Source organism: Gymnoscopelus microlampas (genome assembly GCF_963454915.1).
Source record: "Gymnoscopelus microlampas genome assembly, chromosome: 19".
Classification (NCBI taxonomy): domain Eukaryota; kingdom Metazoa; phylum Chordata; class Actinopteri; order Myctophiformes; family Myctophidae; genus Gymnoscopelus; species Gymnoscopelus microlampas.
The window spans coordinates 32296381-32319119 of record NC_139956.1 but is presented as its reverse complement, the minus strand read 5'-3'; the positions used below and the strand labels follow the sequence as shown (position 1 = coordinate 32319119).

Sequence of the window (22739 nt, the reverse complement as noted above, 5' to 3'; positions counted from 1 at the left end):
TATACCACTGCCAGTAACTGTAATTTTTGGGGTTGTTCTGTAGCAAAGGGTCACATCGCTTGAGTCTAATTAACGAAGCACCAACAGTTAACCACATTATGAACCCTAGCGCCTCTATTCTGGCCAGAAAAAGCAAGCATTCATCGAAAATAGCCCTACAAGCTCACAAGACGTCACGTTGTGATGATTTGTGAGCTTGTAGATCAGGTTTTTTCGGCAAAGAGACTTGGTGTAAAAGGGGAAAAAGTGAGCCCTGGATATAGGTTTTACATAAGTGGTTAAACTATTGCTAGTATCCTATAGTAGAAGACATGCACATCCCAAATCCCAACATTGGACAGGTGCTGAGTGACGATCAGTGCAGGAAAATTGAAAAATGATTATAGACATAATAATAAACCGCTCGCACACTGTAGGGCTCCAATGATAAAGTGCTTTAATGCACCCAAAAAAAAAAGAACATTTCGAACTGCACGCTCTTCATCAGACACACTTTTTTTCAGTATGCACAGACTGACTTATGGTACTTACTTTTGTGCATGGTGCGGAGGTTTTTATTGCATAGTTGTTCATAGCATGTCCCATTTCAAAGATTTGCTTCTCCAGTACAGTATATGATTTATGTAGGTAATAATAAGGCATGAGGAAATTCACTCATTCACTTTAAAGTGGTAAAGAAATCAACCTTTATTGAACCTGGCATCGATAATTTTATTAGGCTGAATGAGCTTTCATGCTGTGCAGGATTTGTACCATCTGTTATGTTTTGAACATGTGCTTAAATTGTGAACATTTCGTGCACTGCTGAACCACATGTCATCCTTGCATTTAAGTTTTTATCAATCTGAGCTTTTGTGCTGTGCAGAATCTACCATCTATAACTTAGAACGTTTTTATAAGTGGTATTTAACTGTGGATTCTGTCCTGCAGAGCTATGGAAAAAATAACCAGTCTTTTGTCTGTGTTACAGACATTTCTCGAAGCCCGAGAGAACGGTCGTGTTTCACCCCAGACACTCCGAACATGTCTCTGAGCTCTATACGCACTCACACACACACACACACACACAAACAAAGACCTCTGTGCTGCGGTGCAGCCTTCGTGCGTTTGCTCTGGGCCAGTCCTGCGCGCGATTATGCTCTTTGAACAAACAGCCAGTTTACAGCACCTTTGTCCACAGGAGGGGTGCTGTAGGGGTTCACGCTGTGGGCTTCCTTTTGTTTGTCTCTCATTATCTCTCTCTCTCTCTCTCTCTCTCCCCTTCTCTTTCTTCCCCTTTGTATTCCTCATCTACGTCTGCCTTTCGCTCCGTCTCTCCCTGCCTGCCGGCCTGCCTTGTCTCTCTTCCTCTGTCCGTTTCTTGTCTCTCTCCCTGTATTTATCTCTGCAGTACGCCAGGGAGACGGACCAGCTCAACAAAATCAACAGGAACGAAGGCAGACAAAGGCTTTTCTCCCTGGATCCTGAGACACAGGTATAGAAGCCCTCTCCACCGGCCAATCGTTTATTTATTAAGTATTGACTTCAACTTTTGAGTCCCCCCCCCCCCCCTTCACAACCTCTTGCTCTTATCTCCATCATGTACTCATAACCCCCCCGTCTTCCCTCCCTCTGTGCTGTTCCGTCTCTCCTCTCATCTCCAATCACCACCTCGCCACCTTCGACCCTCTTTCCCTTCGACCTGCATTGATTTCTCTCCCTTTCTCTTTGTTCCGTCTCATTTATTGCCCTGCCCCCTCTCTCTCTCTCTCTCCCTGTTACCCCAGAGGCTGGACTTCTCGGGCATCGAGCCGGACGTGAAGCCGTTCGAGGAGCGATTCGGCCGCCGCATCGTGGTCAGCTGCCACGACCTGACCTTCAGCCTGCAGGGCTGCGTCAGTGAGAAGGGAGACGGCGTCCTCACCAACGTATGTCAACGGCGCCTCATTTTCTTCTACTCATTTACGGAATATTATTTAACAAGAGGGCAGCTCGCCCATGTTCAGGTTGCAGGACAACAGTAAGCGTGAGCTATAGCCTGCGATGGCATCGCACAAAATAAAAAAGATCCCACCGGGATTCAGTCGCAGGCAAAGAATGGATGTGATTGATTCGACAGGCAGCACACAGTTTCCCTTTTTGCACCACAGAGCATCCCCCCAAACTGCACCCCTCTTACAGCGCTGGCCCAGATAATCTGACTTCATAATTCATGTGGCTCTGTCTAGCTCCAGCTCCAGTGCTGGTGGTTCTAACCAAACAAATCAAAGAAGAACCATGGTCAGTCTGCCTCAGGCCCGCACACTAAGATGAGGTCTTGGTGCCACAGTGTTTCTGTTTTTCTTTATATTATGCTCCGATAAAAAGACACAAATCCTAAGTGCTGTATCCTGAACTTCCCCCATAACGGTTTTCTTCCTTGATTGTCCTTTACTTGATTTTCACTCAGCAACCAAGCCAGAGTGGGACGACACTGTTAAATGTGGTTCAGTTTGGCTTCAGCCATTAGAATCACTGTAGGAATTACAGTGGTACGAAATTTGGCCTTGATTGATCTTAATTTGGCTTCCTATACCATGTAAACGGTTTCATAAACACTACCGGCCAGTGATAAACATCATCATACAACACACACACACACACACACACACACACACACACACACACACACACACACACACACACACACACACACACACACACACACACACACACACACACACACACACACACACACACACACACACACACACACACACACGTGCACACATTAAACACTCCTTTCCTTGGCTTGTTGCGTCAGATGGAAACAATCAGGTCCCAAACTGAATCTCCTCGGATAAACAAGGAGTTAAACTTAGGCAGATGGTGGCTCTGATGAATGGAGTACAAGCCTGGAGTACTGAGTGTGTGAGATGAGGTGGCGGTTTTGAGCAGGGCTGAGTGCTTCCTCCATCACAATGAATTACAATGGTGATGCAAGCAGTAAATGGACTGCATTTGTATAGCGCTTTTTCTAGTCTTTCCAACCACTCAAATGTGCTTTGAAATGTATTTCACATTCACCTATTCACACACACCGCAACGGTGGAACATCATCAAAGGTGCACTGGTCGCTTCCCGCGACACCACGGCGTTCTGGCAGTTTTTTTTTGGGGGGGGGGGGATCACGTGCACGCACAATCGCACATGCACTGGCGCGAGCATGCGTTCCCATACTATGGTCAGGCACTGCTACTACTGTTGTAAAATACTGCTGAAAAGTGAGTTTAAGAATCTTTTTTTTTTTTTGTGAAAAGGCGTTTCAGAAGCTATAGTCAGGATAGCCTAATCCGATCATCGTCGCACTGACACACACTCAAAATAACAATGCAAAACTAACTAGAATTGCGTATAAAACCATTTTCGTTTTCGTTCTTCCACCATCACCTCTATTGATAGCCTAGGCCCTATGCATTCTACTTATCTCTGCTGTCCGGCACAAACCAGCTAACTCCAAAATGTTTATTTTTCAGGAAATGAAAAAAAGTGGAGTTTGGAGGTTTTGTTCATCATTGATAAGAACAGCTGAATGGACCTCCAAGCTCACAATGAGGTTGGAGGTCAAAAAGGGGTGGAGGCTGGAGTCAGAAAAAAATGTTAACTCCGGTGGACTTTGCTGGTTTAGCAGAAAATTTGAGGATCCAATGGAGAATGGAGTTAGCTGGTTTTGTCAGAAGCGCTGTCATTACAATAGCGCCACCCCCCCCCCGGTTAAAAAATCACCATTACACCACTGAACATCAATGTGTTACACGTGGTTCACATTCACACACCAATGGAGGAGGCAACCATGCAAAGGCACACACCCGCTCATCGGGAGCATTTAGGGTCTCAGTGTCTCAAAGGACACCTCCTCCTGAGCCACTGCCTGAGCCTGAGCTATAAACCACTCGGGCTAAATCTCACGCTCCCCGGAGCGTGAGGAGCGGCCAGGGGCCAGGAGGAGAGGAGGATCCTGACATTTGACGTGAGGTTTGTAGAGATCCCTCCCTCCTCCCTTCCTTAATGTTTCCTGGAAGGCGCCGAGGTGAGGCTCCTCCATCCGTCAAGCAGCGAAACACTTAGCATGAGTGCAGACAGACTCATGTGCTGCTCGCCATGCAAAATGCACACGTCTGCCAAAACACAACACACAGCGCACACACATATAAAGAAGGCACCATCACTCACATTTTAGATGCACCGAGACATAAACCCTTGATCCACCATCATCCGGCCCTCTCAGTCTCGTGTTGCAGTGTTAATTTTGACAGCAAATTTGATTTAGTCTTTTGAATGACACATAATTTAGTTTTAGTCCTATTTTAGTCATCTGGAATGGTTTAGAGTCTAGTCTTAGTCGACTAAATACCAAAATATTAAAATGGTAAATAAAATACATGAAATCAACTACTTAAGCTACTTAATTCTTAACCCATTTAGGGCAGGAACCCCTATTTGTAACTATACCTTTCAAGACGAGAACCCCTTTTGGGGTTGTTGTTGCTATGTGCAGTATATAGCAACATAAATGTGTTGTAATTTTTGAATAAATATTTGACGTTTTCAGAAGGATTTAGGAGGCGTTTTTGGAATCGGCCTCAGGTCTAAGTGGGTTAAAATCAACACTGCATGGTACCTAAATACCAGTGTTAGCAAATTCTGATTCAGTCTTAGTCTTTTGAATAACACACCATTTAGTTGTAGTCCTATTTTAGTCATCTGAAATTGTTTAGTCTTAGTCTAGTCTTAGTCGACTAAATCAGTGGTTCTCAAACTTTTTCATGTCATGAACCCCCAAATTGACACTAATTAGCCCGCGGATGTTAATTTAACTCTGAGAGTGTACAAATGGAACCAAATGGACCCGTCAGGGTCCATTTGGTTCCATTTTTACACTCTCAGAGTTACAGAACCGTAAGGGTCCGTTTGGTTCCTATAAATGATTTAGCTGGGGACCCCCTGGTATCCCCTCAAGTACCCCTGGGGGTCCCCGTACCCCACTTTGAGAACCAATGGACTAAATATCAAAATATTTTTAGTCTTAATCTTAGTCAGCAAAATGAACACTGCTCTGTTGTTGCACCTGCAGGTGGAGCCGTTCTTCATCAGCCTGGCGCTGTTCGACGTCTCCAAGAGCTGCAAGATCTCCGCCGACTTCCACGTGGACCTCAACCCGCCGTGCGTCAGGGAGATGATGCTGACCGACGCCTCCTCCTCCTCCTCGGGGGGCCGCATCTCCCCCTCCTCGGAGTCGGAGGGGGGCGGGGGAGGAGGCGAGGAGGGGGGAGGCGGCGGCGGGGGCGGGGGCGTGGTGGTGAACGGAGACGGGGGGAGAGGGGACGGCCTGCCCGTCATGCAGCGCGTGTCGGAGTCTCTGCTGCGTTTCCCCACACAGGTAGGCCAGTATAGGCACCTTCATTTGGGTCAGTTTTCACTTCAAACTGTTTTTGATGCTCTACTACAGGGGGTTTTCAATAGGGGGTCCGGGACCTCCTAGGGGGTCCTCAGAGTTACTACAGTGGGGGCCGCCAAATCTTTGTGTGATAGTATATATATATATATATATATATATATATATATATATATATATTATTTTTATTTTTTTACATTAACCACTACCCTAGCGTCCCTTTTCTGAGGAGAACTTTGGCCAAAAATAGCAGATCTACAACAAGTTAAATCTGAGACACAATTTTATACAATATATATCTCTCTCTCAGCTAGGGGTCCTTGGCCTGAAAAACGTTGAAGACCCCTGCTCTATTAGCTAATTTTGCTGGGGACCCCCTGGAACCCCCACAAGGACCCCCCGGACCCCACTTTGAGAACCACTGATTCAGTTGATTCAGTCAGATTGATAGATAGATACTAACCTTGTTAGTACCATGGTTTTCATGCATTCCCTGTGTATGAAAATGATCAATAGATCAAACAGATCTGTACAGCAGTAGTTCTCAACCAGAGGGGATTCCAGGTGGTCCCCAGCTAAATGGAGAGTTGGTAACCAAATGGACCCTTATTAGATCTTTAACTCTTGAGAGTGTAAAATGAAACCAAATGGACCCTTATGGGTCCATTTGGTTTAATTTCACGCTCTCGAGAGTTAGATTATTGTTAAACATCCACATTCATTAATTTACAAGAAGTCTACACAATTAGAGAATGTAGAAGAATTGTTATTTTGACAAAATCCTGTCCAACGATAACAAATTATTCAAAGTCTTGGATCTGAGAATCTCATCAAATGGTGGTCCGTGGCTAATGGACCTTGATATGAAAAAGGTTGAAAACCACTGCTGTACAGCATTAACGTAACTTTGTTGGCCGGTACTTCCTGTACTTCCACTTTCAGTAGTTGTTCTGTTGTTCTTGTCCAGCGTAGATAGATACATATGGTCTGAATCACCCACGTCAGCAGCATTGAGTCAGACGTGCGTAATCTTGAGTCACACGTGAAATTTATGTCAGCAATTCCGTACTGGGTGTGAGCAACACAATTGACCATATCGTTACTGTTGGGAGGAAACCTAGTATGTCCAAAACCATTACTTTTTCAGTTCACCTGTGTCTCAGGATCCAGGGAGATGTATCAGCTATTTTTGCTACTTTTGTGCAGTACTGTCATACAGCAAAGTGTAAAATTCATTTTTGAAAAATAAAAAATAATTATATGGAGATGCAAGGTTTCTGCCTGACATCAACGATATTCATATGGTGGCCATTTTGCTCTTATGTCATACTGGAGAGGTTGTTGTGGTCCTTGGAGACGTTTGCCCCATTCGATGTGAATAGTGTCTCTTAGATCTGACCGGCGACCCATCTGGTCAGCTCTTCATCAGTCATCGAGGGAACGTTCCGAGGCGCTATGCCACCCTGCAATTACCCCGCCCAGCTGCATCTACGTCGGGTGTTGTCCTCAGTGCTGCCGTGTGCTTCGGTGCCGTCCACTCACCGTCCAGTGGTCCACATTTTTATTTAGTTTTAGTCATAATCTTTTGAATAAATTTAGTTTTAGTCATATTTTAGTCACCTGAAATGTTTTAGTTTTAGTCTAGTTTTAGTCGACTTAATATCATAAGATTTTAGTCGACTAAATCTACAGTTGATTTAGTCGACTAAACTGTATTTTGGCAGGCCTTGATGGCATCGTAATGGCTGATTTTACACTTGGTTGCGCGGCGCGTTGTGAGCTTGTAGATTTGCTATTTTCAGAGCGCAACACCCGAGTGCAACCAAACATAAAATGACTTGTCTTTTAGTTCTACTGGATCTCTTCTCCACTAGTCCCTCCCTAACATTTGTGTCTAGTTTTTATTTGTTGACGAAATTGTCAATATATTTAGTGTTAGTTTTAGTCATCATTGCTTTGTTTTTTTCGTCAGTGAAAGAAGGTAGACGACGAACATTTTCCGTCGACGAAATCAACAGTGCGCCGGTCGATGAGGTCTCACAAATTCTGCACAGCCGTGCACTTCCCCATCAAAGCACTGTGTGTACATGTAAACGGGATGTTCAGGGACGTCTGGTGCAGCTGACCGATGTTGTCCTGATTTTCCTCGACTCCACTGAGGTTGGAGGATTCCGCTGACAGTGCAGTAATTGATCACGAGAGGCCTCTATGTGAACTGAGAGGATAAAAGTGTTTTTCAAATAGACGTTTTCCCTTGTTAATCAAAGCGTTGTGAATCAATTTTCATGCTGCCGTAGCATTTCCAGATGGTGGCTGTTGTCTGTCTGCAGGTTTTCCTACCTCTAACTATTGGACTCAGACCGAAAACCTTTTGTTTGGAAGTCTGACAGTGTTTGAAAAGGACCCGTCCCTTTTGCGTCCCAGCAGAGCCCATTAGGTTTACTTTAGCATTTGTGATCTATTTCAGAACGGCTTCTTTGCCAGGTTTGTGATGTCATCTCAGCTCTGGTGAAGTAAGCGCTGCCTGCTGCCACTTCTCTTTACAATATTTCAGAGCTGCAGTTTATTGGGGAAAGAATAATGTTCATGTGTGTGAGTGTTATTCTTGACTCAGTGTGCGCACTGCACTCCTGCAGGTGTTATGTGAGACTTAGCTCACGTAGAAATGCATTCACGTGCAACAGTGGTTCTCAAAGTGGGGTCCGGGGACCCCCAGGGGTCCTTGGGGTGGTTCCAGGTGGTCCCCAGCAACATTTTGTTAATGCAACATCTTAACCACTTTATCCATTTATACGTTGGCTATTCAAAAATAGCAGATCTACAAGCTCACAGCGCGTCACTTCGTTCCGTGCTGCGAGCTTGGACACCTGCTATTTTTGAACAAATTTGAAAAAAAATCTCAAAATTTGGAATAACTTTTTTGTTTCGGTTCGGACGGCTGGCGTAACGGTCCGGCACCTAGGCTGCTAATCAATAATAAAAAAAGGCAGAAAAAGACCCCCAAAAACCACATTAAAAAAAAAAAAAAAAATGTTTTTGTTTTAACACAATTTTGGGGGTCCTTGACTTGAAAAAGTTGAAGAACCACTGACTGTACTGTATATGCTTACTTGCACTCCAAGCACTGTGATTATGCCAGCCAGCAAGAGTGGTGACCCCGCAGTAAATCAAGGTTTTGTCGGTTGCTTTGCACACGCATACTGTACACACACGCGCGCTTCCCGTTCCGTGAGACACAACACGACTATGATATGATTAGATGAGCAGACCATGAACAGATGGAAATCGATCAAATCTCCAGCATCTAATCCATACAGGAGGTAATTTAGCAGCCTCCCGTATGGATTAGACTCCGGACAAGGGACAAACCAAGGTTGCACGAGACCCAGACTTTACAGAAACATAGTAACGCACGGGGCGGGTTTTAGCCCTAGAAGCCCCGGGACAGGTAGTAGACATAATCCATGCCGCATTGGACTGTTTGAAAGTTTACAGACGCTAAATAAAACAAAGCCTCGCTAGCTTATGCGGGTCTAAATTATGGGCCCAATGACGTGCTGTAGTGCTGTAGACCAGCCTCTGTGTTTGTTCTTTAAATGAGCAGAACACACACACACACACACACACACACACACACACGCACACACGCACGCATATATATATATATACAAACAGCTGGCTGTACCTCTGTTATTAGTGAGCTATTATAGCCTGGCAGACCACAGTTTAATTTAGGTGCAGTTGGGTGTGGTCCAAGGATAGAGCCTTTAGCTCTCTCTCTCCCCCTCTCTCTCTTCTCTCTCACTCTCTCTCTCTCTCTCTCTCTTTCTGTCTGTCTGTCTCTCGTCCTCACTGCTGTCTCAGGAACAGCACTCAGGATGTAATGGGCTCTCCGTTCTGAATCCATGACAACATCCATCTCTCTCATAATAATACACTGGTGTCCATAGCATTTGTTCTCAAAGTGGGGTCAGGGGACCCCCAGGGGTCCTTGGGGGAGTACCATGGGGTCCCCAGCTAAATTAGGTACAATTGGTTACTAAATTAGAGTCACAATCATTTTAACCACTTTAACCATAATGTTATACTTACTTTGGCTATTAAAAAATAGCCAAAGTAATGAGCTTTTAGATCTGCTATTTTTGAAAAATCGTGAACATTTGTGCAAATCTTTGAATATATATAGATATTTTTTTAAAGCGAACATGTTTAACTTAAATCTTTGCTTCTGGTGGTCACTGTCACAAAATATGAGATGGGGGTCCGCAGCCAAATATGTATCATTTTGGGGGTCCTTCACATGAAAAGGTTTGAGAACCATTGGTCTACAGGTCCAATAGGATTGGTTGGGTATAGGCTAGGCGTTGAGGAAAAACACAAAAAAAAGATGTCTGCCTTTCCCTGCAACCAACTCGTTGCGCCCTTTTTCCAGTTAAGAACAGTTAAAAACAGAAACACTGCAATGGTTCTCAACAATGTGATGTGTCGGTGCCGGTGGTGGAAAAGTTAACTTCCAAAAAAAGGTGTGACGGTGGAAAATGTGCATGGTTTGTCCCAGTCCTGCTTTAAGTAGAATGGGAGCGATCATGTGAGGAATAGGCAGACTGCGTAACGGACAACAGAGTGTGTGTACTACGTGTATGTGTGTGTTTTTCTGTCTGTTTGGCACACTGTGTTCCTCGAGTCATCTGACTCGCTGCGCGCACTTTGTATTATTAATGAGACAATTAATAGAGTCAATGCACATATATTTTGAAAGCATTAGCCTCTAAGTCGATGCAACAAAATCTATATTACCGAATAAAATAAAATGCATACCTTTTTTTCTGGTACTGGTGCAGCATTTATGTTTTAAAAAAATATATAAATCTGGTTTTATCTTCTGGAATGTTTTGAAACCCTTCAGAAGTAACATTTTCCTCCCAAGCACTTTTGTATGCATGCACATACAGTACATATGAATTTTCTCCCTTTGCAAGTGCTCATGTTGCATCGAGGGTGACACATGAGAACCGTGCACCGTCTCACAAACCCAGAAATAGCTGTAAGCCTCACGTTGGTTTCCTGTGTGAGTTGTGCTGCCGATGGCAACCACTTCTGCCTGGCTGCAGGCCTTCATAGTGGACTGCAGGAGGAGTTTACATTATAGAATGGCTTTGAATCATAGACAGTAAAAAAGTATGGACAGCGTTACGCCCATAGACTCTACAGGCCGTTAATGAAGCTTATTGTTCAGCAATTTCCAATCTGCCATCTTTCTATATCCTATGGAAACGGAAATTAATGCTATTGGTTGGGACCAGAGCGGGGGTGGGGAATTAATGCTATTGGTTGTGTAACTTGTCAATCAAATCATCACAAGGTAGCCACGCCCCTCCTACAGCACACCCTACTTTATCATCAATTTTAAAATAAATGGGACCATATATTATCAAAACGCATGTCATGGTGATTGAAAGAAGACTTTAAACTATAGCGACTGGAAGCATATAGTATTTATGAATATGTTTATTACGTTAATAAAATCAAGTGTAAGGTTAGGCAAAAACCCATCCGCTTGAATGGAGCCTAATTACTTCTGACACCAGCAAGGCCGGCCGCTGCTATAAGCAATTTAAGCGGTCGCTTAGGGCCACAACCACTAGGGGGGGCCACATCATAAATTTAAAAAAATCATGGATCTCCTATCCAAAAACTAGCGTTATTATTTTAATATTCAATAAAACAAAATTATCTCATGACCTAATGATTTTATAACTGTAACAGTGTTTGGGGGGGGGACACCAAATCTTTTTTTGCTTGGGGCCACCAAAATCCTAGGGCCGGCCCTGCCAGCAGGGGTGAAACAGCGAGACTACAGGCCATTCATATGAACTGTCACTTCCTATACAGCCTCAATTTACGACTTGGAAGCTGGCCCCTTGCTTTGAATTCATTGATTTTTGTACTCGAGTGCCTGGCCAATATGATGAATGATTTCCCCTCCCATAACTAATGTGTCCATCAGGCTGAACAGCCTTTCACCCATCTTCCCAATTGAAAAATCCTAATGAAAAGCATTCTAGACGGAGTCATTAATGTATGTACTCCCCCAGCCTGTCAATATGAACCGCATCATCAAAGTTCCTTCACTCCTCCACCCCCGCCCCCCCTCCTCCTCCTCCAGGGCATCTTCTCGGTGACCAATCCCCACGCAGACATCTTCCTGGTGGCCCGGGTGGAGAAGGTCCTCCAGAACGGCATCACCCACTGCGCCGAGCCCTACGTCAAGACCTCCGACATCACCAAAGTACGTCACGCACACCCGCCTGCACTGAAAACGCTTTCCACGTTACATCAACCTCTGCTAAAAGAAGGTCAGGTTCGGTTTCACGTCGACCACTGAACCAGCTCCCACGGTTCACTGGAATACAAAAAGGCGATGGTTCGCGTACTGTACATCCGACACGCTACTAGTTCTACACAGTAACTAGGTATTTACTCAAGGACTGTACTTATGTCCAATTTTGAGGTATTTTTTACTTTACTGGAGTATTTCCAATTTTCAGTGCTGAGTATTTCTACATTGCACTATGGATACTTTTACTTAAGTAAAGACTATTTCTTTCCACCACTGGTTCTACAAAGAACATCTTTGTTGTCACCTGTCTACGTAATAACTTCCTACCTAACTTGCACCTGTGTTCTCATTGTTTTCCATTCGCATGTCTTTTTTTCCAGACGGCCCAGAAGGTGCTGAAAGCCGCCAAGCAGACCTGCCAGCGTCTGGGACAGTACAGGATGCCTTTTGCCTGGGCCGCCAAGTAAGATAGCCGTAACCCATAGCTCAGCACATGAGTCTGCCATAAATCTGTTAGGATTCATCATGGGAACAAGCAGAATATGGCTGACATGATTACCCCGAGGCTCTGGCTTTAGATGTGTTCAGAATCCGTCTGCCCAATATTGATGTAATAGATCCTCTTCTTGCTTCAGGGGTCAAGTATAATCTTAGCCATGTGGTGTGAATGTGATATTCCTAGTGTACTATTCCATACTAGAGGATGCGTGCAGTGTGCACCCCGACTCCATGCAGACATGGGACCGCGACCACAACTACAGGCTATCACATAGCCTGTGGAAAAAATGCTAAAAAACAGCTTAAATTTGGGAAAAGTGAAGAATATGCTTTGTCTGTCGCTGCATATGCCAGTCGTCAATGCAATTTCAGACTGGCCAATCCACTGACTCTATTCAGACAGAGTCTGACAGAGTCTGAATAGATATTGAAAAAAAACATCTTCGTTAGTCCCTACCTGGCAAAATCAGCTTTGCCAGTCCCTGCATTTGCCAATGGACAATGCCAGTGTGCAGATTCTGAACAATTGGGCAACCTACTGAGGACAGATGTTTCTTAATTGTTTTGTATTATAGTAGGTTGCAGTGCCAGATGTGGTATTAACAGGGTCCCCACGGTCATGAAATTCCTGGAAATATTTTGAAAAAAAAAAAAAAAAATCCAGTACTGGAAAAGGTTTGAAATTGATCAAACATCATCAAAGGTCCTGGAATTTATCAAGGGTCCTGGAAAAATATTTGGCTATGCATTGTTTTTGGCTATTGATTTTGTTAAAACAAAACATTTTCATAAACATGAATAATATTACACGAAATATGTAACATAAGTAGTTTTTCGCCGAACGGGCTGTGTGACGGCAGCCTAATGTATGTCTCAAACTTTATTTTTGCTACACTGCCTATCTTTGGGCATTCTACATAGGAGTAAGAGACACATTATTGCGCCGAATGATTGTTATATAGGCCTGGAAATTGGGCTAAATATTCTGGAAAAGTTTTGGAAAAGTTTTGGAAATTCATTGCTAAAAATGTGTGGGGACCCTGTATTAACTAAATACTGTACTTAAGTACAATTTTGAGGTATTCTTTACTTTACTTGAGACCTTTTTCAAAACTTCTACTTCTACTACATCTCAGACGGAAATATTGTATTTTTACTCCACTACAATTATTTGAAAAGTTTAGTTACTAGTTAGATTTTGAATTGAGTATTAACCACTTCAGCTTTATATATATATTATTTGGTTATTTATTTTTTACATTTTGAAAACTTGGACATTCTGCATAATGAGTACTTTTACTTTTAGTACTTAAATCAATCAATCAATCAAAATATATTTTGATGCCAATACTTTTACTCAAGCAAATTTTGAACACCAGACTTTCACTTGTAACAATGTAGAGTATTTCTACATCGTGATCATAATTATTTTTGCAAATCTTTGATCTGCTATTTTTGAATAGCCGACCAATGTATATATATATATATATATATATATATATATATATATATAAAATCTAAAATGACACAGATGCTTAAGTGGTTTAACCCTGATTGCCTCTGGTCCCAGGCAGGTGTTTAAGGATGCCCAGGGCAGTCTGGACATGGACGGGAAGTTCTCCCCGCTCTGCCGGCAGGACAGCAGCAAAATCTCCACCGACGACATCATCAGGCTGCTGGCTGACATCAGGAAGTGAGTCATCGCCATCGGTCACCACACTTCTTACTTTCTGTTCTGCTGTGTTGTTTCCTTTTACGAGTCGGCGCTTGGTTACCGTTGTTCAAAACATACGCTCATATTTTGACCCCACACACACACACACACACACACACACACACACACACACACACACACACACACACACACAGAAATAGACAGGATATCGTCTCTGTCGGTTGGAAACCTCATATGTCCAAAACTGTTACTTTTTCAGGATAAAAATTCAAAAATATCAAAAGTAGCAAATCTACAAGCTTGTGATCAATACAAGCTAAGTTGATTTTCCACTTAGAAATAGGCATCAACCTGTATGAATGAGGCATCAACTACGGTGTATGAGTAGTTTGACTTACGCATTTTCACATTGTTTATTAGATCAGTGATTGTATCTTCATATTTCTACTTTTTATGTTTTTTTTTTCATAAATGAATGCCCTACTATAACTAGTAACTAACTAACTATAGTGTCACATAAAAGTAGCATAAATGTGTGATCCACAAGCTCACAACGCATTGCGATGCGACGCATTGTGGGCTTGTAGATTTCTGAAAGTGGTTAAGTCTCTCTGTGAGTTTTATAAATATTGAACCAATGAAAAGTATTAACGAGAGCTTGTGACTAAATAATAACTACATTGGATCCATTTGAACACAGGGTTCTTTTTTTTTCTTCCATTTTCTGAAAAGTAACCGTTTTGGATTTCCACCCGACATCAGCAGCATCAAACTGGAGGTGGTTGAAAAGAGAAAGGTTGAGATTGACTGTGTTAGATTGTCTTGGTTCTCCCTTTTCCTCTCCTCTGTAGGCCTGAGAAGAGCAAGCTCCAGACCATCCCTGGACAGCTGAACGTCACCATCGAGTGTGTTCCACCTGACATCTCCAGTATGTAGTCCTTTGCGTACATCTTCATTATCCTACCATAAGTGCTCATTTCGTTGACTAAAACTATGACGAAAACGTTTCGTCGATAAAAGATTTTCACTGACCAAAACTAAATAACAACTAAGCGCTATGATGACTAAAACTATGACTAAATATATTGACAATTTCTTCAACAAATAAAAACAAAACTGTTTGGGACTAGTGGAGAAGAGATCCAGTAGAACTAAGACAAGTCATTTTATGCTTGGCTGCTCGTGGGCGTCACGCAAAAAAAAAAGCCGATCTACAAGCTCACAACACGTCGCAGACGCGTTGTGAGCTTGTAAATCGGCTATTTTCGGCACACAATCAGGCATCATGATGCCAGCAAGGCCTGCCAAAATGACAAAAATGTGACTAAAGATAAATCGAATTTTATTCAAAAGGCTATGACTAAAACTAAATCAAAATTTGCTAAAAAAAAAAATTAACACTGCCTACCATTTAGCCCCTGGAACATTGTTTACAATGTATAGTAGAACGTCCACTTTTGAAGATTATCATGACCCTTGTAGCGAAATAAAATCAACTCTGACAGTGTACAAATAGACGTACCACAAATGTTTAAACTCTGCAGCGTTCATTTGAGGATGTTTACTCTTCTCTAAGTTTGAGCAAGCGGCCTGTCTCTTGTGATTCGATTAAGAGCACTCAACACTAACGATTATAACTAGCAGAGTCTATCGAATCATGTGGATCTCAGGATCCACATGCGAACGCCGTGGCTCCAATGTGGATCTTGGACTTCATGTGGGCCAGCCTGTGATGTCGGTCATCTATGACGTCAGTCATCTATGACATATCTATGATGTATGACTCCAAATTTGGTCAACATTTCGGCCCAATCAGAGCCCCATTAACTTACATAATAAAGTGAAATATTTCCCAAAATTCTAAAACATAATATGTTACATATTATGTAAACATGTGTGGCTGGACTTCTGTGGTCTACTGGCAGCGTGCACAAAACTGTTGGCACTCGTGGTTTGAGATATTAGCTCTGGCTACACAGACAAACAGAGACACACAGACTGACCCTCTTATAGAGAGCTAGACAGAGCCACACAAGAAAACTTGGAACGTCCAGAACAAGTCTAAGATTGGCTCCATCTATGTACAGCAAACAGAGTTATTAGACTAAACAGGGTACAACTGCATTGATCCCCAAGGGGCAATAACATGAGACTCGTCACTGTCTACTTATGGGCTCTCTGGTTACCTCAATAACCCCCCGAGTGCCATATCTCTCCGCTGACGACCACAAACCTCCTCCCCCACAGACACGGTGACCTCCTCCTACATTCCCGTCAAGCCCTTCGAGGAGGGCTGCGAGAGGGTGTCAGTGGAGATGGAGGAATTCCTCCCTGAGGAGGCCAAGTACAACTACCCCTTCACCACCTACAAGAACCACCTGTACATCTACCCCCTGCAGCTGAAATACGACAGCCAGAAGGCCTTCGCCAAGGTACAATCCACACACTGTTCATTTAACCACTTACCCTATTACAAAATATTTTGAGATGGGGGTCCGCGGCCAAATGCATATCATTTTGGGGGACCTTGACATGAAAAAGTTTGAGAACCACTGATATAGAAACATACAAGACATTTGTAGAATCCCCAGAAACAAAGATTTGAGTTAAAACATTTCGCTTTAAAAAATGATATATTCCAAAGATTTACACACATTTTCATGATTTTTCAAAAAATAGCAGATCTACAAGCTCATAGCGCGGCACTCGGTGCCGCGCTATGAGCTTGTATATCTGCTATTTTTGAATAGCCGAAGACATCTTAAAATGACACACAGATGAGTTCCCGGTCTTAAAGGCTTAAGCGCTTTTCACGTGGGTTGCGGGACTAAGTCGGCGTAGTGCGTGATCATTATAAGATGGCACCATTTCTGTCTACTCACTCTGTGTCTCTAAAGGTGATGGCCAATGTTGATGATACATGAGAAAAGAACATTAATAATGTATCATATCAATATCATATGCCCAACATCATGTATGTGTCGTGAAATTAGTGTTATCTTGACACCCCTAACCCTCCCCATCAAATACAACAACATGACATTTACAACTGATAATATGTCCGATGTTTTGCTTTCCACATTGATTAGAACATTATTACTGTAGTCAGTCTTGCTAAATGCACAGTGTAGTGTCTGTAGTGGTAGCAGAATGGACAGTGTTCTAAACTTACATGTGGGAAACATATTGAATCCCATAATTATTAACTACAGTGACTACACTGTTGCCTACATCATGGGTTTTCAACTGGTGGTCGGTGGAGGTATTGCATGTGGTCCCTGACCATGCATTTAGTAATGTAGGAAAGTGAAGATTTGTATTATATTTTATTTTATCGATGGTGGATACTGTTAATGTGCATGACAACAGAAAGGAAATTCAACTCAAGGATGACTTTATGGGAGGTTTTAGTACATCAAGGTAAATACAGGCTTTTATTTGCGTTAAGACGCATCAATGTTGTCAGTTACTTGTCAGTTGATGTCAAGAACTTCCACAGAAATGGGAGTTCGAATTTCAAGGGAAACTGTACCGGTTTACCTGGTTGAGTCATCATTGAAATGTGCCAATATCAATCGCATGTGCTTCCTTGTACTTGTGCAATTCAAAAATGGCCCCTGTCTAAGTCTATTTTTTTTAGACTTTTTTTATTTCCCCAACCAACCAGAGTGCAGTGGGCGTCGCTCCAAATATTGTGTTGACGGGGCGGGGCTGACGGACAGATCGGTGAACCAATGGGATCAGGCGCATTCTTTCTCCGCTGAACTCCCTTTGGCTCTGTACATGCATATTTCACTGTGCGTATTGATGGAGTGACCTACTGTTTTTCGCCCCCTCCCTCCCTCCCTCCAGGCGAGAAACATAGCTGTCTGCATCCAGTTCCGAGACTCCGATGAGGAAGGAGCCTCTCCCCTGAAGGTGAGTTTGAGAGGAAGTGTAGAAATAATTATAAGACAATGATGCTTACCGAGTTTGCTGTGACATACCGTACCTTTCCCAGGTAAAGGGACAGTTCAAAGGAACTATATATGTTGAGGTGAATTGGTTATTGGCAAAAAAAGAAGAGGATACTAACCCAGCCACTGAGTCAAACCCAGGTCTCCGTGCATGGGCCAAAATTTCTACTGTTGAGCTAATGCGGAACAACTGCTTGGGCAGGGGAGATATTGCACTTTGATCTTCAGGCAATACCATTTCCCAACTTCTGTTCCTACCCAAACACAAATGTCTCAATAGAAGAGAAGGGAGACCACCTCCAACTATCGCAATTGTGTTAGTTATATTGTATTAACATACTATACAGATTGGTCAATCTAATAGTTCTATTCACACAAAACTTCAAGAGTGCAGCTTTAAAGCCTGCCATGGCATAAGCTCAAATATTATGTGTGGAGTAAACAAGTTTTGGGGTAATTAAGGATGATCCCAAACATATCCACACGCTTATTAACACTGGCTGAATGGCTGCATCATGTACAGTAATTTAATGTGTATTGGACTAGTAGTTGGTTTTGGTATTCAGTCAAAGTTCTATACCCAGAGTCCGTATTGGATTCAGTCAGCGCATCGTACTACATCACTTAGACATACAGTACATGTACTAAGAACAGATTGGTGCCAGAAAGGAAAACACTGGGAAACCTTCTACGTTTCCCGTGATGGACCATGATTGGCGATTAACAGCATACAACATATAACAGGATGTAACGGTTTGTGACGATCCAGTACAATTAATGTCATGTAAGAAGAAAGATCAGGGATGTAAAAAAAGTGAGCTGACACTCCCAAAAAGTGAGAGGACACAAAGTAGCAGTTAAACTGCAGCCCGAGCAGCAAGAGAAGGAGAAAGGAAACGCTTACAGAAGCTGGTTATTACTGCTGGCAAGGGGAGATAACAAATGGTCTCTCTCTCTCTCTCTCTCTCTCTGTCTCTCTCTCTCTGTCTCTCTCTCAAGAGGGCCCTCTCTTTCTTTCTCTTTTTTTTTTTACAGCACATGTCAAATATTTGTGGGTGGAAACAGTCATCAAACGACTGCAGACTCCTTTATTTTTTTCCAGTGGAAAAAAATAGAAATATAGTCAGACTTGAATTGCCATAGCATTTGCCCTCCATGAGCTTCAAGCGGTGCCTTCATAAAGATTAGCACGTATCTGCATGTGTGTGTGTGTGTTTTTTTTTTTGTCCAACAATGCTCGGGCTTGCTCCAGGCAGATTAAGTTGTTTACAAACAACATGGCAGCTCACCTCTCACAAGATCGAATCAGTGAGTCGCAGGAAGTTCCTGGACTTTACACAACACAGGATCTGATTGAGAGGAAAGAATTCTTTTGTGTGTTTTGGGTACAGGAGCTGCAACAGAATGGTTCATGTATTTCCCATTACAGACATTCATATTATGAACGTCTGTAATGTGAAAATACATGACTGTGTTGTCTTAAAGACCGTTTCCGAGATAGAAACTGTACAGTAGCTATCGGCTGCAGGCTATTTTCTGTTTTTGTTGAATTACATTTTGGTTGTTTTAATGTTTTGCTTTTGAGCCCTTATTCAGAAGTATGCAGTGCTTTTATCCTGAAGATATTATCTGCCTTATTACTGTAACAGATTCTCTACTTTTCAGTCAGTACAGCACACAGACGCGACCCAGACATACAGTATATGACAGGTTATTAACAACACAGTCAGTATGTGACCTATTTTATATTCAGCAACATTAATTACAACGTGTGCTGTCTCTGGGCAGAAAAGGGATGGATGGAAAAGGTCTGGAAGCCCACATGAAGTATGCATCTGTGGTTCTCAACCTTTTCAGGCCGTGACCCCCAAAATAATCACATTTGAACTGGGGACCCCCCAAAATAATCACATTTGAACTGGGGACCCCCCAAAATAATCATATTTGAACTGGGGACCCCCCACCCTGACAAGCACTTGGAATTGTAGGAATTGATGCATTACATTTAGTTTGACTCGGTTCCACAGATAAATATTGTGAAAATAACTCTACATAAGCTCACAACACCTCGTGCTGCGAGGCGTTGTGAGCTTGCAGATCAGCTATTTGAAAATATTTTTGCCTCTTATATTATTTGACAATTTAGCCAATGTTTGACCAGTTTTTCATATAGTTTGTTTATTACTTTTGATGCAGTAATGATCTTTTTTCATTTAATTTAATTTAATTCAAAAGGTCTTAAAAGTCCTTACATTGACACTTTACTGCCACCCCCCCCCCCCCAAAAAAAAGAAAACCCCCCTGGGGGTCCCGACCCACAGGTTGAGAACCACTGCTGTACAGTATACAGAGCAAGTATGAACAGGACTATCACTGCCACGATCCCAACCAGTCCAGACCCTCTAGTAGTCAAAGCCCAAGCCCTCATCCCTAGTCAATGTAGGTAATCTGAGCTACCATCACATGGCCACTTCCACTTATTATTACTGTGAGTCTCCACTCCCCCTCCACCCACCAGTCTGCACAACACACACCCACAAAACCACCTGCCAAATCCACTTCAAGATCTCAAACAACAGATCTGGGCTGAGATCCATGCCGGCGGGCCCCCCAGTGCTTCTTCCAGGTGGGACCTGAGAACCTGAACGTGGCCCTCACTCAGAGCTTCTCACATCCTATAATGCCCTCTCTCATCCTCTCCTAGTTACTCCAGTAGTTTCCTTATGAACGAAATGGGCTCTATGCACAGCAGCCGTATTGGAAAGAAAATTGGGCCTCTTCCTTATATTACTTCCTTCACAGGTGTTATCAATGATTCTGGTTAAGGCTCTGTTCTGGTCAAACAGAGTCAGGGTGCTGATATTGTGCATGTTGGCTCACTTGAAACTCTGCTACACCAGTGGGTATCAAAGTGTGGTCCAGGGACCCTCATGGTTCCTTGAGGGGGTTCCAAATGGCCCCTTACGGGTGTGTAACTCTGAGAGTGTACAAATGGTTCCATTTGTACACTCTCAGAGTTATGTGGGTCATTGAACTTAAAAAGAATTTGGGAACCACTGTACCACTACATTAAATGGAACAGAGCCTTCATTAGTATCATTGGTAACACCTGTGAAGGAAGAGGCCCAATTTATTTCCAATATAGCTGCTATGCATAGAGCCTATTCTCTCATCAGTAAACTCCCAATAAACTCCCAGACTATGCAATCGTCACCTCCACGACCAGCACTGGTCGTTGCTGTTCATTATAGGGATGACCACACTAATCAGTGTCCTAATTAAGGGTTTCAGCTGAGCCGTGTTGAGCTCACTTCTTCCGTTTGTCGCTCCTTATTAATCTCATGCTACACTGACCTGGTCAAGCTTGAGCTCAGCAGCACACAGACTCTCTGTTTCCCACAGGACCGCTCTTTACAGCAGGAGGCTGCTCACGTGCACTTTATATAGCTTTGACAGTGCAGTGTTTCCCCCGCTGGCACTGGGGCACTATGTCGGTTTTCGGCCTGTTGTTGGTTAGTCGGGTGGTCAGTCTGTCCGGGGCGGGCCCAAAGAAGATGGCTCGAAATGTACTGGCTGGATTGCCAATGGGATTTGCTGTGCACCTTCAGGCTCCCTGAAGGATGAACCCTAATGATTTTGATGACCCCTTGTCAGTAGTGCCACCCTTAGGCCAACATTCCCACTTCATACAAGATATCTCAAAATGTAATAGGCAGATTGCAGGATGCACCCGACTGATTTTGGTGACGCCATGGCCTTCCTTCCATTGAATATACAATATACGCATCGCCCCCTGCAGCAAATCTTTTTAATATAGTATCAAAACCAGTTTAACTAATGTATCCCAAATGTATACTTAAGCTATTCGAAAATAGTAACTCTAAAAGCTCACAACGTTTCGCAATGCGATGTGTTGTGAGCTTGTAGATCGGCTATATTTGAAACATTTTGAAGACTTGAAGACAATAAATTTCAGATGGGTGTGGTCAGTGGCCAAATAGATATCAATTTGGGTGTCCTTGACATGAAAATGTCAGAGTACCACTGTTCTAAGATGCTTGCTTTTTAAAGGACCATATGCCACCTCTTATTTCCTCTATTGTCCACACACACACACACACACACACACACACACACACACACACACACACACACACACACACACACAGATTGCTGAACAGTTGCTCACCGTCATGCCCTGACTGTCACAAGGCCCTGAGGCCGATGACTGACTGGTGTGCTTTGCTTGTGTTTCAGTGCATCTACGGCAAGCCGGGAGAGTCACTCTTCACCAGCAGTGCCTACGCAGCCGTCTTGCACCACAACCAGAACCCGGAGTTTTATGATGAGGTGAGGTCACTTTCTTTTAACCCCGAGTTGATCTCTCCTATTAGCTGCTAACGCCTCTCATGTTCACGGCAGAGACTTGTCAACATATTGTTTTGTCGGTGTCGGGCAGAAACCTTGTATCCCCATATTTCATCTTTTTACGTATTCTTTTTAAAAGTTTTTTTTATTTCTATGAGTTCCCTAATTTATACTTTGTCGTATGACAGTGTCGTGCTAAAGTAGCGATTATTTTAAGATTTAGAAAATCTTTGAAAATCTTTGCCAATATAGTGTTGAAAGTGGTTAAATCTCAGTTCTGTCTGAGTTACGTCCCTTATTATGAGCATCTATTATGACCCTGCAAAATGTCTGTTAGTCTTATAATTATTGAACCAATAAAAACTGTTAAAAAGGGCTTGTGACTAAATTATCACTACATTGATCAATTTGAACACAGGTAATTGTTTCCCAATTTCCTGAAAATTTCTGGAAAGTGACTAAATTAAACCTCACGTATCAAGTCTCCTC

The 22739-nt window shown here is 42.9% G+C and overlaps 1 protein-coding gene across 2 annotated transcripts in view; it reads left to right on the top strand.

The window, feature by feature from the left end:
- Nucleotides 1-22739, top strand: part of dock11 (dedicator of cytokinesis 11) — a 122606-nt gene that overhangs the window by 29765 nt on the left and 70102 nt on the right. For both annotated transcript variants that reach the window (XM_084043059.1, XM_084043058.1), the window contains exons 10-19: nt 1391-1474; nt 1767-1907; nt 5093-5398; nt 11580-11702; nt 12134-12216; nt 13822-13944; nt 14778-14854; nt 16174-16358; nt 17779-17844; nt 22140-22232. In XM_084043059.1, coding sequence (XP_083899185.1) covers nt 1391-1474; nt 1767-1907; nt 5093-5398; nt 11580-11702; nt 12134-12216; nt 13822-13944; nt 14778-14854; nt 16174-16358; nt 17779-17844; nt 22140-22232 — 1281 coding nt within the window. The remainder of the gene's footprint in view (nt 1-1390; nt 1475-1766; nt 1908-5092; nt 5399-11579; nt 11703-12133; nt 12217-13821; nt 13945-14777; nt 14855-16173; nt 16359-17778; nt 17845-22139; nt 22233-22739) is intronic.